At 45.8% G+C, this 18,763-nt stretch overlaps 2 protein-coding genes across 15 annotated transcripts in view; one reads left to right on the forward strand and one right to left on the reverse strand.

The window, feature by feature from the left end:
- The window catches only part of IFT140 (intraflagellar transport 140), a 248,909-nt gene that overhangs the window by 66,138 nt on the left and 164,008 nt on the right, over nt 1–18,763 (reverse strand). For all 11 annotated transcript variants that reach the window (XM_043523716.1, XM_043523717.1, XM_043523714.1 and 8 more), the window contains one exon: nt 16,539–16,738. In XM_043523716.1, the coding sequence (XP_043379651.1) occupies nt 16,539–16,738 (200 nt within the window). The remainder of the gene's footprint in view (nt 1–16,538; nt 16,739–18,763) is intronic.
- The window catches only part of TMEM204 (transmembrane protein 204), a 112,847-nt gene that overhangs the window by 31,534 nt on the left and 62,550 nt on the right, over nt 1–18,763 (forward strand). For 2 of the 4 annotated variants that reach the window (XM_037911044.2, XM_037911043.2), the window contains one exon: nt 10,402–13,328. In XM_037911044.2, coding sequence (XP_037766972.1) covers nt 10,402–10,646 — 245 coding nt within the window. In that variant the 3' untranslated portion in view covers nt 10,647–13,328. Of the gene's footprint in view, nt 1–10,401; nt 13,329–17,013; nt 17,069–18,763 lie in introns of those variants that run through there. The other 2 variants (XM_043523736.1, XM_027834813.3) reach the window with 1 other exon arrangement.

Below are 18,763 nucleotides of genomic sequence, written 5' to 3' on the forward strand. Positions count from 1 at the left end.
GCAGCATTAAGGTGCACCAGTATTTTGCCCAGCAGCAAAGCACACAGTATGCACATAACCAGGTAGGCCCCACAGTCCCATCCTGAAACACCCCTCATCAAATCATAGAATCATAGAATATTAGGGTTAGAAGAGACCTCAGGAGGTCATCTAGGCCAATCCCCTGCTCAAAGCAGGACCAACACCAACTAAATCATCCCAGCCACGGCTTTGTCAAGCGGGGTCTTAAAAACCTCTAAGGATGGAGATTCCACCATCTCCCTAGGTAACCCATTCCAGTGCTTCATCACCTCCTAGTGAAATAGTGTTTCCTAATATCCAACCTAAACCTCCCCCACTGCAACTTGAGACCATTGCTCCTTGTTTTGTCATCTGCCACCACTGAGAACAGCCTAGCTCCATCCTCTTTGGAACCCCCCTTCAGGTAGTTGAAGGCTGCTATCAAATCACCCCTCACTCTTCTCTTCTGCAGACTAAATAACCCCAGTTCCCTCAGCCTCTCCTTGTAAGTCATGTGCCCCAGCCCCCTAATCATTTTCTTTGCCCTCCGCTGGACTCTCTCCAATTTGTCCACATCCTTTCTGTAGTGGGGGAACCAAAACTGGATGCAATACTCCAGATGTGGCCTCACCAGTGCCGAATAGAGGGGAATAATCACTTCCCTCGATCTGCTGGGAATGCTCCTACTAATACAGCCCAATATGCTGTTAGCCTTTTCGGCAACGAGGGCACACTGCTGACTCATATCCAGCTTCTTGACCACTGTAATCCTCAGGTCCTTTTCTGCAGAACTGCTGCTTAGCCAGTCAGTTCACAGCCTGTAGCGGTGCATGGGAGTCTTCCTTACTAAGTGCACGACTCTACACTTGTCCTTGTTAAACCTCATCAGATTTCTTTTGGCCCAATCCTCCAATTTGTCTAGGTCACTCTGGACCCTATCCCTACTCTCCAGTGTATCTACCTCTCCCCTCAGCTTAGTGTCATCTGCGAACTTGTTGAGGGTGTAATTAATCCCATCATCCAGATCATTGATAAAGATGTTGAACAAAACTGGTTCCAGGACTGACCCCTGGGCACTCCGCTTGATACTGGCTGCCAACTAGACATCGAGCTGTTTATCACTACCCATTGAGCCTGACAATCTATCCACCTTTCTATCCACCCTATAGTCCATTCATCCAATCTATACTTTTTTAACTTGCTGGCAAGAATACTGTGGGAGACCGTATCAAAAGCTTTGCTATAGTCAAGATATATCACATCCACCACTTACCCCACATCCACAGTGCCAGTTATCTCATCATAGAAGGCAATCCGGTTGTTCAGGCATGACTTGCCGTTGGTGAATCCATGTTGACTGTTCCTGATCACCTTCCTCTCCTCCAAGTGCTTCAAAATGGATTCCTTGAGGACCTGCTCCATGATTTTGCCGGGGACTGAAATGAGGCTGACCGGCCTGTAGTTCCCCGGGTTCTCTTTCTTCCCTTTTAAAAATATGGGTACTATATTTGCCTTTTTCTAATCGTCCAGGACCTCCCCAAATCGCCACAAATTTTCAAAGATAATGTCCAATGGCTCTGCAATCACGTCAGCCAATTCCCCCAGCACCTCCCCCAGCAAATGATTACAGAATAGCCTTTCCCACAGATATGATGCTCCAGTAGAGGCCCAGCAGAATGCAAAGCTGTCTTTCCCCAGGAAAAAAGCCTAACTTCCCCCAAGAGTGAATACCTTCCCTGAGGGCTAGGCTGCTACAAGGTGAGCATGATGAATTTCGCACTGTGATTTAGTGAAGAGACATACCAGATGTCTCTGAGGGAGACATACCAGAGGGAGGGATAGGATACAGAAGGACCTAGACAAATTGGAGGATTGGGCCAAAAGAAATCTGATGAGGTTCAATAAGGATAAGTGCAGGGTCCTGCACTTAGGATGGAAGAATCCAATGCACCGCTACAGACTAGGGACTGAATGGCTAGGCAGCAGTTCTGCGGAAAAGGACCTAGGGGTGACAGTGGACGAGAAGCTGGATATGAGTCAGCAGTGTGCCCTTGTTGCCAAGAAGGCCAATGGCATTTTGGGATGTATAAGTAGGGGCATAGCGAGCAGATCGAGGGACGTGATCGTTCCCCTCTATTCGACATTGGTGAGGCCTCATCTGGAGTACTGTGTCCAGTTTTGGGCCCCACACTACAAGAAGGATGTGGATAAATTGGAAAGAGTCCAGCGAAGGGCAACAAAAATGATTAGGGGTCTAGAGCACATGACTTATGAGGAGAGGCTGAGGGAGCTGGGATTGTTTAGTCTGCAGAAGAGAAGAATGAGGGGGGATTTGATAGCTGCTTTCAACTACCTGAAAGGGGGTTCCAAAGAGGATGGCTCTAGACTGTTCTCAATGGTAGCAGATGACAGAACGAGGAGTAATGGTCTCAAGTTGCAATGGGGGAGGTTTAGATTGGATATTAGGAAAAACTTTTTCACTAAGAGGGTGGTGAAACACTGGAATGCGTTACCTAGGGAGGTGGTAGAATCTCCTTCCTTACAGGTTTTTAAGGTCAGGCTTGACAAAGCCCTGGCTGGGATGATTTAACTGGGACTTGGTCCTGCTTTGAGCAGGGGGTTGGACTAGATGACCTTCTGGGGTCCCTTCCAACCCTGATATTCTATGATATTCTATGATGTTTCAGCCAAATCTTGGCTGGCACACATTTTCATTGGTGTAATAACAAGCAAACAAGACATATGCAGTGTGCAGGATGAAGCGGCTCCAATAAACTATGGGGCTCTTTGCTTCAAGAAATATCTAATCTTTGGAATAGTAGCATTCACTGCAGTACAAAGAAGTCTTGACTTCTGTATGGTGACAATGAAACCTCCTAGTATGCGCTACAGTATCTGTGGATAAGCCTTTTTCTCTCTTCACACTTCTGTTGCTGAACTCCCACGTTGATAAGCCGAACATCACTTTCTGGTTATCTTGGCCACTATTACTGTTGATTGAGGATGCTGTAACTCATCCTGTCAAATACTTACCATAAAAATTTGATTTTAGAGCTCTCTCAACTCACTCACCCTAAACTAATTCACAGAAGTTAGAAACAGTGAACTGTAATATCTCTCTCCAATAATATTCCTCGCTCTTCCTTCTGCATCACACTTTTCTCTGCTCTTAAATGTCAGTCCCTGTTTAGCCTGTGGCAGACTGTACTGACCAGGGAGTTTTTATTCTTCAATAGCTCCTATGACTCACTTATGCTCTCTGCCAAGTAAGAATTATTTTCTGAGCTCCCCGTCTCCAGACTCCCTCCCATTCAGAACCTGGCATGAAACTGCGAGAAGAGAAAAGGCTGTCATGTGATTGGCTGCTGGTCTGAACTAGGGTTCAGGCAAAGGGCCTGTGAAGGGAAACAGTCTTGCTAACCAAAATAGTTTTATTTTAGGCACTGTGAGGAAGCCTTAGTCTTTTTCCTGATGAATAATCACTCCACAAAATGGAACAGAGGTGCTCACAAAGACTCCTGGTCTAGCCCAGAGCTGCATACTCATTTAGTATTGTAACTTGCCCTAAGTGATCTCAAAGATAGAAGAAAAAATGACAGGTAATATAATAATATAGATTTGGGTTTGGAAGTAAGTTTACATAGTGGGAAATACACTTAAGGCATTTCTTTACCTTTCTGATGTGCCATAAAACAATGTACACAGACTATTGCCACTTTCCTGTGTGTAACTGATCAAGGCACAAGACGAAGTGTGTGTCTGGGTGAATGCAGCACTCACAAACACCAGTAAACCTATAGGTTTTTTCCCCCCACAGGTTTGTGCTAATCACACCGTATTTCCACACATTAGACATAACAGTACCATAGATACCAGTAAATCTATACTGGCATACTGAAGAAGCCACTACACACAATGCAATGATTGGAAGTTATGCAGCTGCTACACTCAGACTAGAATTATTTATTGTGATATATTTCATCTAAAGTTACAGTAGAGGCAGGTTATTGCTGCCCTTATAAGTAATGATCTAAAACTTACTGAAGGCAATGGAAAGACTACTACTGACTTCAATGGTCCTTGTATCAAGCCCATCATCACCAACTCTGTGCAATATCTATTCAAGGAAAAAATTATTAAGACCTGCCAGACAACTCAGTGATTCACTTATTACAAGGCACCAGAACAGTGTTGGAGATAGATGCCAGGATAATTCTTATACTTTCAGGGTACTCATTGTCTTTTGTGGCCTTGATCTGTAATCAGCATTTCAAAGTCTGTCACACATTCGCTGGGTGAAACTGTTGGTTGGCTTATGAACCTTAACTTTTACAGTATGTTGCCTTGTGACATATCGGCAAAACAGGCAACTCATAATCTATGCATCCTTTGCATAGAAAGGAAAAAAGCTTGCAAGATAGATCTTCTTCTTCTTCTTTTGTGTGGCTGGTGTAGAGCAGCAACTACAATTTCACCTGAAGTTGATCAAGCAAAATGGCTACATCAGGAGTAGCAGAATTTATTGCACTAATGCCTCCTTCATATTTATAAATTGGGCGAGACAGATGATATACCATGGTGCACTACTTCCTATTGCAGATGCAAGCATATTTAGAGGCGCTTAGCACAATACAGTTAACTGTTTTTTCTTCTTGATTCACTTTGGAGTAGTGTTTTCAGTCTTACAATGAAGTATTTAAATTGCTGAAAAACAGTTACTGCTACAGTGTGTATAGTACTGTAAACGTGCAAGGTTCTACCACAATTTTAGAAGCCACAGCCAGGTAAGGAGGAGAGAGAACGTAAGAACATAAGAATGGCCATACTGGGTCAGATCAAAGGTCTATCTAGCCCAGTATCCTGTCTTCTGACAGTGGCCAATGCCAGATGCTTCAGAGAGAAAGAACAGAAAAGGTAAACATCAAGTGATCTATCCCGTCGCCCATTCCCAGCTTCTGGCAAACAGAGGCTAGGGACACCATCCCTGCCCATCTTGGCTAATAGCCATTGATGGACATATCCTCCATGAGTTTATCTAGTTATTTTTTTAATCCTGCTATAGCCTTGGCCTTCACAACATCCTTTGGCAAAGAGTTCCACAGGCTGACTATGCGTTGTGTGAAGAAATACTTCCTTTTGTTCGTTTTAAACCTGCTGCCTATTAAAGAGAGGGCATTACAGCAGCAGCAGGAGGTGTATTACATGAGTGGCAGTTCCTGGAAGCATCCAGGGTTACTAAGGGAACCATGTGGTGGAACCTTTGAGGAGCCGCATCGAGCATATATTTCCTGGTGCCAGCACAATTCATCTGTTGGATTGGTTAGACCATGGCTCTGCCTTCGCATGCCCAATAGCATCTAGGCAAGCATAAGCACCAGGTTCTGGTTAGCCCTGTGCAGGCGTGAAAGGAACGGAAAGGGCTTCCTGAACCAATGTGCCCCCACCCACAGAATCTGGCCTTCAGTATTATAAACATATATAATGGTACTTTTTATTTACTTATAAAGACACACTATCAAGTAGTTTAGGCCCAACGTTCTTCCTACTTAAAAGGGACACCAACAAACTGAATTCTAGTCTAGCTCAAAAACATCAGTTAAAGTAATCCCAGGTCTTATGCAAGCCACTGAGTCCCCCTGATGATTTTTGTGATTTTACATCACATTTTCCTATTTTTCTTTAAGTTTTTTGATCTCATGCGAAAAATCCTCACAAACAGCAGGAGAATCTGATTGCACAAAGAAAACTTATTGTACACAAACTTCTATCAAATGCACAAAGTTAACAGACAGATGAGCAAATGGGTCTCCTGATTCCTAGTCCAGTGCCCTTTTTTCCATCCCCAGCTCTGCCACTGAAAGGGCAAATGATCACACTTTGCATCAGCTTCCCACCTTTAAAATGCGTGAAGTGATATTTACCCTCCGTTGTAAAGCGTTCTGCACTCTGTAGATGAAAAATGCTGTAGAACAGCAAATTATCATCATTATTTATATGTATTACAGTAGTGTGTACAGGCCCCAACTGAGATCAGATCGCAATTAAGCTAGAACTGTATAAACTCATACTAAGAGACAGTCCCTCCCCCCAAAAGTGTTTACAGTTTTAATAGACATGACAAACAAAGGGTGGGAAAAAGGAAGAATTATCATCTCCATTTTACAGACAGGGAAATCAACTTCTAAGAGGTCAGTTTAAAAAAAATGAGGCATGCGTTCCACAAATAATAATGGACCTGATTTTCCTTCCTCACACCAGTATATGTCAGGAGTAACATCACTGAATTCAGAGGAAAATGGGGCTTGTGGTTAAAGCATTAGACTGGGACTAAAGCAATGTGGTTTTAATTTCTGGTTGCCACTGCCTTCCTGTGTGCCATTATTATTATTATTATTATTATTATTAACAAAAATGCCTTTAAATTAAGCCTTAAAGGCAAAAGTAACAATGACCTAACAAACACCAAAGTCAGCAGAGAATCAAAAGCAATCCAAAAGGGTACTACAAAAAGGAGAGATTTAAGCTATTAAGTATCTACTTTTTAAAAATCTGTATTGTAAACCTAGTTGATTACAATTTTAGGGTTCCATGTGGCATTCTGTGCACACCAAACAATTCCCATCAACTTCAATGGGAGTTTTGCGTGCACAAAGAATACTGGCTGGGGTCTTTACAAGGTTTTCTTCATAGATCAACTTAGAGGTGAAACAGTTATTCTGATGAAGTCAGCATTCTGAGTGTACTGATCACTATGCAAAAAGTCCACTGCAGACTAGATCTCAAAATGTTTCGGGGAATAAAGTGATTGTCATTTTGTACCCCAAATGAGAGAGAAGACTGGAAATTAAAATAAAGACATAGCTTGAATTATCTTAACTATGGGTTTGTCTGCATGGCTCCACCATGCAGACTATGGGGGTGTGAGCTGCAGAACACCCTAAAGTATTGGGCTATAACTGCGGTCAAAAAACAATAAAGAAAAGACTCATTCTAGGGGCGTAGAATGTCTGCACCCTTATGGATGGATGCAATGCACAAAGGCCTGAGAGAAGAACAGCTCTTGTTTCCAGAGCCTTTGCACTGTTTCTGAAGGGTGCGGGAAATACGGTTCTGTATTGTAGTTTCAATGAATTATTTACTCAGAGTTCTGTATTAGTATGCCTAGTAAGGAATCTATTTGTCAAAAAAAATTTCTGAATCTTTTTTGTTGTCTGTATCGTTACGTACATACTTGCTGACAGGTATTTTGAAATAAATGACCAAAAATAATTGAAACTGGTATGATTATATTGTGTTATTCTGACAAATAAAATATGCAGAATTTTAAAATATTGTGCGCAGAATTTTTAATTTTTTGTTGCAGAATTTTTAATTTTTGGCACAGAATTCCCCTAGGAGTAAAAAATGATCTGAAGAGCAGTCTCCAGTGGGCTGGCAACAATTCCGAAGAATTTGATCAAGTGGCTCAGAATAGGACTCACTGGTGGTCTCGGACAAGATCAGCACGTAACAGGTTTGCGCAGGATCAACAAATTCATCTCCAGGCTGCACGTGAAAAGTGCCACACAGCTGCATCATCAAACATCATAAATACAGATTTCCAATGCCCTCAGTATGACCAACTCTGTGCATCAGGGTTCGGACTTCGGAGTCATATACGTAGGCATAGATGAGAACTGCGACAATATCACCATCGTCAGCGATGGACTACCAACAGCAGGGTCTACATGAGATAGTTACTGTGCAACATTGCAATTCACACCCCCACAGTCTGCACGGTGTTTTAAGTTAAAAGTGGAGCTAAGTGAGCAGAGAATTTCATAGAAGTGATTGTGCAAGGACAAAAAACAAGGACAAACTGGGGCTGCACCACCTAGAAGCAGATCGATTTGAAAAAATACCTATTTAAAAGCTCTAAAAACATATGGGGCCAAATCCATGCTCCATATAACTCCACTGACTTCAGTGGAGTTGCATCAGAGATAAATTAGTGTCTGAAACTCTTCAAAGAAAATAAAACTTATTTGCCCAGTGAAAACCTTAAGAGCTGTTGCCCACTACTTTCTAACACTGGGAGATATACTTCCAACTAGTGCTCCCTGTGAGGGATCTCGATCTAGTGACGGCGTCTCCAGTCACTGCTAGGATGACTTTATATACTATAGAAAGGCAGACCTTCTGTGATAACACTGTTTCCAAGCAATGCTGCTAACACAGAAAGATAGCGTACAGATACTGGAAACTTAGGAAAGACTGGCTCATGCATGACTTGTCCTTGCCCATGAACTTAGTGAGATGGTATCTGTAGATCCCCCTTTGGCTGTTTATTGACCTTTGCTTATTTCAGTCTTCCTCCATTATGGGGCCCTTTTGTCCATGTTAGTTTCTTCTGTTATGGTGGTGGTGAAGGAAGTGTTTGAGAGAAGAGGAAGCTGTGTTTTACTTAGTAAGCAAGACATATTTGCCTCTTTGTATAAGTTCTTGTCAAACTAATCAGATCTATAAATTACCTCTCTTAAAAGTTGATAACTAGCTTTAAATGGGAGGAGAGGAAGGGAAGCATAGAGGGCTGTAAAGCAATTTTGCATTATTGATGCATCCTTCAGGAAGGGCAGTCTTGTTAACACATGAGACTGGGAGCCACAAGATTTGAGTCCTATCCTTTACTCTACTACAGATTTCTTGTATGACTAGATAAATCACTTCACCTGTCAATTTCCTCAGTCTGAATTGAGAAGAATATTATTTACTATTTATGGTGCCTTATAGGAGGTGTGGTGAGAATTTCACTCTTTACTGTATGTAAAGCACTTTGAGATCTTTGAATGGAAAGCATTAGAGAAGTGCAAAGTGTTTTATCATTGTTTTTTAGGTTACCAGGTGACTACCACAACCACTTATGTTGGCAAAACTTATATCACTCAGGGGTGTGAACAAAACACTCCCTGATCAATATACTTTTTGCCTGCATAAGCAGTCATGTGCACAGCACTATGTCGCTGGGACAGCTTCTCCTGCCGACATAGCTACCACTGCTCGTTTAGGTGTTTTTATTATGTTGACAGGATACCTCTCTCCCATCGGCATGGTGCGGCTACACGAGCGATCTTACAGCAGTGCAGCTGCATCAGTACAGCTGTGCCGCTGTAAGTTTGCTAGTGTAGACATAGCCAAAGACTTTGCTTTGGTTGTCACTGGCGCTGGACCTTGCTCTCCCTCGATATTCCTCCCTCCTGGCTTTTAACCTGAAAACATTTTCAGAAATTTAATTACCACCATGATGGTGGGGTCCCCCTACTCATATATTCTCCATCTCCCTTTCTCTACAGTATATTTTTTATTCTATTATGTACCTTCTCTATCTACTTATATTTTATATGGGTGGTTTGTTTTAAATACTTTTAAAAATGTATTTCTGAATTAATGTAGTGTTCTGAATGATGGAGGCTGCTTTATACATATCTTTAATCAATATACCAGCTTGCTGCACTGGCAGGAAGAGTAGGAAAGGAGGCATGAAAAATCATAGGCCTTGGTCACCAATAGTGTCAATGAGACACGAGTACTGAAGAGCATACAAAAGAGGATCGGTGGGGCACAGGATATTTTAAATCAGCATGGAAAGAAATAGGCCTGATGTGGAGGGTGCAATCCAGGTACTCAGTCTTTTGGTCAAGGTATACAACAAGGTTCTGACCATATGGATGTTAAAGAATCCATGGCACACATAGGCGCCAACTCCATGAAAAAAATGGTGGGTGCTGAACACCCGCTGAGCACCCACTGGCAGCCAGTGCCCCACCTCCCCACAACACCTCCTACCTGCCGGTGGCCCCTCCAATCAGCACATACCCCTTCCTCCCAGTGCCTCCCACCCACTGCAGATCAGCTGTTCCATGGTATACAGGAGGTACTGGGGAGGAGCAAGAGCCAGGCACGCTTGGGGAAAGGGACACAACGGGGCAGGAAGAAGCAGGGCAGGGGTGAAGGCTTGGGGGAAGCGGTGGAGCAGGAGCGGGGCCTGTGGCAGAGCCAGGGGCGTCAAGCACCCACCACCACATTAGAAAGGCAGCGCCTCAGATACCACATTTAATAAGTTTAGATGTGTTAACGCCAGAAACCTGGCCCAATCAAGCTTGAATATTACTTTCCATTTTCCTAAATTTTTCTTGTAGTTTCATCTAGGTAATTTATCTTTTTCTGTCCTAAACTGTTGTATAGTGTTTCTATGCTCTGTTAGAAACCTCCTGGGTTTCATTCCAGAGAGGCTGCATGTTTTTGGGTAAAGTGATCCCTGTGTATAATTTCTGAAGCACTGTGGCATCCTTTGGGATGAAATGTGCTAGAGAAATTCAAGAGAAGTACCCATTTTGAAGTGTCTCTCTCTCACTCTGCTTGCAGGTTTTGTTCTGGTCATTGGATTGGTGACTTTCTACCGTATAGGGCCCTACACCAACCTGTCCTGGTCTTGCTACCTGAATATTGGGGCCTGCCTCCTGGCCACGCTGGCAGCCGCCATCCTCATATGGAACATCCTTCACAGGCGGGAGGACTGCATGGCACCTCGGGTTATTGTCATTAGCCGCACTCTGACTGCTCACTTCCGCAGGGGACTGGAGAATGACTATGTTGAGTCACCATGCTGAGAGCATGTGCTTGAAATGGGAGAGTCCTCTGAGGAGACTTGCATTGGAATTGTTTTCTATAAGTATACACTGTAATTTAAAATTAAGTGTTGAAGGACATCACAAAGCTCAAGCTGAAAAGAGGCCCTCAATTATTATGTGAATGGGCTCCATCTATCTATCTACCTATATGTATAATACACATAATTATATATATATTATACACCACCCCTCTTCCTCTACTGTACAATGGAAAAATATTAGGACTTTACACCATATGCCAGGAGTTTTCAACTGTGGCAGAGACAGAGTGAGTGTGGTGAGGGTACTGAAAATGGGAAAAGGGCAACCTACTACTTTAAAGTCTTCCCTTATTTTGAATGAAGTTATCCTGCTCCCTAATGACAATGCAACAAGCTCAAGGGCTCAGCTGTGTTCACAATCCTCCTTTGGACCCAATAGACAGACAGGAAATTTTTCATGGGTGTCAAAATTTACAACAGCATAGTTTAAGCTTAGGTAATGTTTCCTTTAAGGTGAGCATCACATACCCAATTTTTAGGAACATCTAACTTCGCTGTAACATTTCTTCCACATTGAAGCATAGAACACAATCTATTACCCCAGAAGCAAGTAATATAATTCTAAATTATATTTGTAAATATATGGGAATCCAAAAAATTAGGGTGTGTTTTCAGACACTGTTTTGTCCTTAAAAATAGAGGCTTTGGGAGTGTTTAAGTTAATTTTGCAGGCAGCTAGAGGTGCCATTAACATGAAAGAGAGGTACACAGCTAGAACTCCCTACACACTGTGCTGAAAGTGCACTCCATTGTTTACACTGTGGGTTAATATCTCTGAGAAGAGCTTTTACCGTGACCTTCCCATACCCCCAAATATACTATTAACTTATTTTGTTAGAAATGGCTACTATGAATGAATATCCTAAATTATCTTTTCCCAGAAAGTGTGCAGACTTGGCATGCAATTTTCAAACTTGGGTGCCTAAGTCAGCATGTTCATTCTGCACATACGCACCTAAAGCAGATACTTGGGAGCATAATCACCACACAAATGCAAATCAGAGCACCCAAATTTGAGAACTAGGCATTTAAGAATTGATTCTTGCAGGTCAGACCTCTCAGTGCCAAATAAATTGGTGAGAGTTGAAGGTATTCAGCACCTTGCAAGATCAGACCTCTACTGCATAAGTGTGACGCTATACACAGGGGTGGGCAAACTTTTTGGCCTGAGGGCCACATCGAGTTTCCAAAAATTGTATGGCGGGCCAGTTAGGGGAGGCTGTGTCTCCCCAAACAGCCAGGCATGGCTTGGCCCAGCACCCGCCTCCTATCCAATCCCCCTGCTTCTTGCCCCCTGATGGCTCCCCCGGGACTCCTGCCCCTCCAACCCTCCCTGTTCTCTGTCCCCTGCCCACCCCCGGACCCCCCACCCCTGACTGACCCCTGCCGCCAAATCCAACCCCCCCTCATTCCTGACTGCCCCCCCGGGACCCCTGCCCCATCCAACCCCCCTGTCTCCTGCCCTCTGACCACCCCGACCCCTGACCATCCCCCCCCCCCCCCCCAACTCCCCTGCCCTCTATCCAACCCCCCCGCTCCCTGCCCTCTTACCACACTGCCTGGTGCACCAGTGACTGGCGGTGCTACAGCCACATCACCCAGAGCACCAGGTCAGGCCGCGACTCTGCAACTGCGCTGCCTGGTTGCCCAGAGCATTGCGCCGGCGGCACGGCACGCTGAGGCTGCGGGGGAGGGGAAACAGCAGGGGAGGGGTCGGGGACTAGCCTCCCGGGCCAGGAGCTCAGGGGCCGGGCAGGAGGGTCCCGTGGGCCGGATGTGGCCCATGGGCTGTAGTTTGCCCACCTCTGTGCTATACAGCATGATGGCTCACGTCAACAATGTGCATGTAGTATCAGGCAACAAACCAACAAGCCAAAAACTACACTGCAGAAGTCCCTAAATACAAGAGTTAGAAAAGGACAAGCAGCAATGAGAAATGTTTTTTTAAAACTTTCAGTAGAAGATGTTACCTTGATCATACTCACTGATAAGACTGAATGACTATGAGCTGCGAACATTATAAAATCTCTCTCTGAGGCTGTTCTGCTGCTCCCAGCTGAATTCTCTGCTTTTCATCTTTGTCACTGTCTCCTTTATATTTTGCTTCACTTTGTTAAAAAGTGATCAAGTGGCTCTTAAATTCTGTTCTGCACCCAAAATTTCACGTAATAAGGAATGCAGCCCCAGTTGCCACTCTGCACGATGCCCAAAGTCAGTAGTGCTCTACAGAGCTTGATGCTCTAGAACCAAGGACTTCTAGAATTCAGCCCCCCACAGTGCATTGCTCTAGACAATCAGAGCAGAGTTCTATAAAGCTGATAAGAAGTTTTTTCTTACACCAGTTTATAAAAACCAGCTGAAGTTTGTTTCCATTTCCCTGACTTATTTTACAGAAAAGCAAGGTATTTTCTAAAAATAATTGTGCTATATTTACAGTTTTTAAAAATAAAGTATTGGAATATTTAAGACATATTATTTCAGCTAATATTGCAATATCTATATTATAATATGTACATTAAAATTTAAAAGTCACCTATGTGGTCAGTAACATTGTAATACTTGGTATTACTGTGTTTATTTTAAATGTATAAATAAAGTGGAAAATGTTCAATTCCCTGTATATGATGTACTTTGTATTTGAATGGCAAATAATAAGACCAATCATTATCAATCATGTTTTGGCTGTTTAACAAAAGAGAATCCACATGGTCAGAATGTTTTATTTGAAAAGTGATGGCTATCCTTCTGAGACATTTGAAAACCAATTATTTTCATCAGTGGTGCATTGTGACAACAAGTCACAAGGTGTGCATTTACCCCGGACATCTGAATCCATCAGGTGCACTGAAAGGCCCAAGACCAGAGGCCAAGTGTTTTCAACAGACCAAGAATGTAGATGTTTAGTTAAGTCCTGATTTGTGCAGCTGTACCAAATGCCTGAACTGCATCTTTCAGCACACACATTAATATTTTCAAAATGTCCATTTTGTAATGAATCATGATTCAGGTTAGATGATATTATGGTTTATTGAATACATCTACCTACAGTAGGAAAGGAGCCTGAGACATAAGCCCTTGTATCGAAGACCTGGTGTGAGGCCTGCGGCCTGAACAAAAAGTAGCTGTCAAGCTTTGCTGATATAGAGCAAAGTAGCCAAGTTAGCCGAAGTCAAGCTCTGCCTGCTTGCAAGCTCACAGAACTGGGCAAGAACAGGGCTGGTATTGCAAAAAAACACACACATTCCTAAGAAAGGCTAGGCACAGGACACTCATACAAACACATTCCAGAAGGATGGTACCAGAACAGCCCGATAGTCAATATGGTACAAACACTCGCCCCACCCCCAAAGATAACAAGAACTACAATACAGAACCGTATTTCCCGCACCCTTCAGAAACAGTGCAAAGGCTCTGGAAACAAGAGCTGTTCTTCTCTCAGGCCTTTGTGCATCGCATCCATCCATAAGGGTGCAGTCATTCTACGCCCCTAGAATGAGTCTTTTCTTTATTGTTTTTTGACCGCAGTTATAGCCCAATACTTTAGGGTGTTCTGCAGCTCACACCCCCATAGTCTGCATGGTGGAGCCATGCAGACAAACCCATAGTTAAGATAATTCAAGCTATGTCTTTATTTTAATTTCCAGTCTTCTCTCTCATTTGGGGTACAAAATGACAATCACTTTATTCCCCGAAACATTTTGAGATCTAGCCTGCAGTGGACTTTTTGCATAGTGATCAGTACACTCAGAATGCTGACTTCATCAGAATAACTGTTTCACCTCTAAGTTGATCTATGAAGAAAACCTTGTAAAGACCCCAGCCAGTATTCTTTGTGCACGCAAAACTCCCATTGAAGTTGATGGGAATTGTTTGGTGTGCACAGAATGCCACATGGAACCCTAAAATTGTAATCAACTAGGTTTACAATACAGATTTTTAAAAAGTAGATACTTAATAGCTTAAATCTCTCCTTTTTGTAGTACCCTTTTGGATTGCTTTTGATTCTCTGCTGACTTTGGTGTTTGTTAGGTCATTGTTTACTTTTGCCTTTAAGGCTTAATTTAAAGGCATTTTTGTTATTAATAATAATAATAATGGCACACAGGAAGGCAGTGGCAACCAGAAATTAAAACCACATTGCTTTAGTCCCAGTCTAATGCTTTAACCACAAGCCCCATTTTCCTCTGAATTCAGTGATGTTACTCCTGACATACACTTCTAAATTTAACAACTGGCCAAAAGTGGCGCCTTAGGCTCTGACTCCATGGGTGCTCCAGCCCTGGAGCACCCAAGGGGAAAATTTGGTGGGTGCAGAGCACCCACCGGCAGCTCCCTGCCCCAGCCCGCGCCCGGCCCCAGCTCACCTCCATTCCGCCCTCCGCCTCCTACCCTGAATGCACCGCCCCGCTCTGCTTCTCTGCCCCCCCCAGGCTTCCTGCGAATCAGCTGTTCACGCGGGAAGCTGGGGCAGGTTGAGAAGCAGGCCGCCGGCTTCCTGCTCAGGCCCAGGGATGCGCAGGTGAGCTGGGGCGGGGGGCGTGAGGAGGGCCGTCCACACTGCAGCAGGTAACCCGGGGGGCACGCAGGGGAACCGCTCCCTGCCCAGCTCACCTCCACCACCCTGGGCCTGAGCGCGAAGCCGCCGCCTGCTTCTCAGCCCTCCCAGGCTTCCCAAGGGAACAGCTGATTTGCGGGAAGCTGGGGGGGAGGGAGCAGGGCGATGTGTTCAGGGGAGGAGGCGGAGCTGGAGCGGAGGTGAGCTGGGGCCAGGCACAATGGGGAGCTGCTGGTGGGTGCTTTGCACCCACCAAATTTTCCCGTGGGTGCTCCAGCCCTGGAGCACCCACGGAATCGGCACCTAAGGCGCCCCTTTTGATGTGATCAGTGGGGGGAGCGGCCGCTATGCTACCCCGCCCCTAGGAGCCAGAGGGACCTGCCGGATGCTTTCTGGAAGATGCCCCAGGTAAGCACCGGCGAGACTCCCCACCTTTCCCCCCAGCAGGTCCCTCTCGCTCTTAGGGGCGGGGTGGGCACCCACTATGGTGGCCCACGAGACCCTCCTGCCTGGTTCTGGGGGCAGTCAGGGGACAGGGCAGGCGGGTGGATAGGGCAGGTGTCCCGGGGGGGGGGAGGGGGCGTCAAGGAACGCGGGGGGTTGGATGGGGCAGGAGTCCTGGGGAGCGGGGGTGGGCAACAACCCCCTCGTGGGGTGAGGAGGGAACCAGTTGTTAAGATTTTGGCAGCTCATCACTGCCTATAACCACTGAGCCGGGGCATTAGGACCGTGCTTCGCTGACAATAAACCTCACGGAGTGCCTTCATACCTTAACAGATCTTGTGGTCATTGGGCAGTTTGCTTGAGGTCTGCTGTACCAGCTGTCTATGCAGAGCTGGGACAGCACACAGAGAGAACACACACGCAGTCAACATCTGACAACATTACTAATTAATAGCATTAAAAGTAACATGAGCATGGGTACTAAGATGAGATGTCCATTATCATACAGACATAGAAGTCCATTTGACTGCTGCTGACCATGCCAGGTACATCCCATCTGCTGTACTGCTAGATGCACTAGGTATGTCCTGACATTTCATTGTTCTCAATGGATGACACCACCTTGACAGGTATAGTACAGGACCAGCAGAGAAAAAGTTAATATAATACCCAAAGGGTAAAGGTTTCAGCTTGTTTAGGACGACAGAGTGTGAATGAGGGCAAAGAGAAGGAGGAAAAATTAAAGAAGTGTAAAGGGAAAAAATCTTCATATGACTCAAGTGAAAATAAATCCCACCACTAAATGAGTCATTACAAATGTTTAGATCCCACCTTTTGATGAGTTTGATGGATTTGAAGGCCTCATCCATGTCCCCAATTGTTAGATAGAAGCTGAAGTTCAGCATAGCTTCTCGGGTAGTTTTGTCACACTCTTCCAGACCAATGAAATCTCTCATGGGCCTTTTGGCAACCATTTGAGAGAGTTGTACTGAGCCAGATTCCACTTGTGCTTCTTTCTCAGCTTCTCCTGGCTGAAAGGAAAACTACCATCACTCAGGTGCCAAGCGGGCTTCAACACACACTTCAACACACAACTACAAATACAGAATTCTACAAGATTTTAACCATATGACTACTTGAAGTCAATGACAGAACTCCCTTAAATGGGAGGAGGATCAAACTCTTACAGTTGTCAGAATAATTAATACTATACTACTTTTCAAAGTGCCTTTTAATATAGGAAAGAGCGTCTCTAAAGATTACTAAAGCGCATAAGTCATGAGGCTCAACATTTGAATTTCTTCAGTTACAGATAAGAGGTTTGTACAGTATCCCAGAAGGAGCAGGAGTAACCATTACAGGTAAGGTTTCATTATAGTTTCTAAGTTTCTATGATTGATCTCTGCCCAATGGTGAATTTATGTTTTAAATTCAATCCCATTATTAGTACTCAGATTTACAACCATATTCCACAAAAATGGCAACTTTGGATTCCCTAGAGCCTCAGTAAGATCTAAATTACAACTCCACTCAGAGCCACAACAGGGCAATTTAACTATTCTTCTGAAAAAAACAAGAGGAATCCCTTTGTTGTGTCACCAGCCTCAAATAGCCTCTTTAGACTTTAAGAATTAACTTTTCACAAGCCAAACACAATGAAACATCTTGCTCTGAGCCAGTGGTGAGCTGGAGCCGGTTCGCACCGGTTCACTAGAACCGGCTGTTAAATTTAGAAGTCCTTTTAGAACCGATTGTTCTGCGAGGGACAACCAGTTCTAAAAGGGCTTCTAAATTTAACTGGCAAAAGTGGCGCCTTAGGTGCCACCTCCACGGGTGCTCGAGCCCTGGAGCACCCAAGGGGAAAATTTGGTGGGTGCAGAGCACCCACCGGCAGCTCCCTGCCCCACCCCCAGCCCCAGCTCACCTCTGCTCCTCCTCCTCCCCTGAATGCACTGCCCCGCTCTGCTTCTCTGCCCCCCCCAGGCTTCCCGCGAATCAGCTGTTCATGCGGGAAGCTGGGGGCAGGCTGAGAAGCAGGCCGCCGGCTTCCTGCTCAGGTCCAGGGATGCACAGGTGAGCTGGGGCGGGGGGCGCAAGGAGAGTTGCCCGCGCTGCAGCAGGTAACCTGGTGGAGGCGGGAAGCCGCCGCCTGCTTCTCTGCCCTCTCCTCCGCCCCCCTCCCCCGGCTTCCCGCCGAACAGCTGATTCGCACGGGAAGCTGGGGCAGGCTGAGAAGCAGGCCGCGGCTTCCTGCTCAGGCCCAGGGACGCGCAGGTGAGCTGGGGCGGGGGGGCACGAGGAGGGCCACCCGCGCAGCAGAAGGTAACTGGGGGGGGTGTCGTGCAGGGGAACCACTCCCCGCCCCAGCTCACCTCTGCCTCCCTGGGCCTGAGCGGGAAGCCGCTGCCTGCTTCTCAGCCTGCCCTGGCTTCCTGACGAACAGCTGATTCGTGGGAAGCCGGGGCGCGGCGGGGGCACGGAGAAGCAGAGCGGGGTGGTACTTTTAGGGGAGGAGGCGGAGGTGATCTGGGGCTGGGCGCAGAGCTGCCAGTGGGTGCTCTGCACCCACCAATTTTCCCCGAGGGTGCTCCAGTCCCAGAGCACCCAGGGAGTCGGCACCTAAGGCGCCACTTTTGATGTGACCAGTGGGAGAGCCGCCGCTCCCACCCTAGCTACGCTCCCCCACCCCTAGGAGCCAGAGGGACCTGCTGGATGCTTCCTGGGAGCTGCCCCAGGTAAGCACCTCCGGGACTCCCCACCTCGCCCCCCAGCAGGTACCTCTGACTCTTAGGGGTGGGGTGGGCACCCACTATGATGGCCTACGAGACCCTCCTGCCCGGTTTTGGGGGCAGTCAGGGGACAGGGGTGAATGGGGCAGGGGTCCTGGGGGGGCAGGCATCAAGGAATGCTGGGGGGTTGGGTGGGGCAGGAGTCCCGGGGGATGGGGATGGGCAACGACCCCCTCGTGGGGTGAGAAGGGAACCCGTTGTTAAGATTTTGGCAGCTCATCACTGGTCTGAGCCACCATGGATGCTGAATTGTCCTCATTCTAACTA

The sequence above is a fragment of the Chelonia mydas genome, chromosome 10 (genome assembly GCF_015237465.2).
Source record: "Chelonia mydas isolate rCheMyd1 chromosome 10, rCheMyd1.pri.v2, whole genome shotgun sequence".
NCBI classification, from domain to species: domain Eukaryota; kingdom Metazoa; phylum Chordata; order Testudines; family Cheloniidae; genus Chelonia; species Chelonia mydas.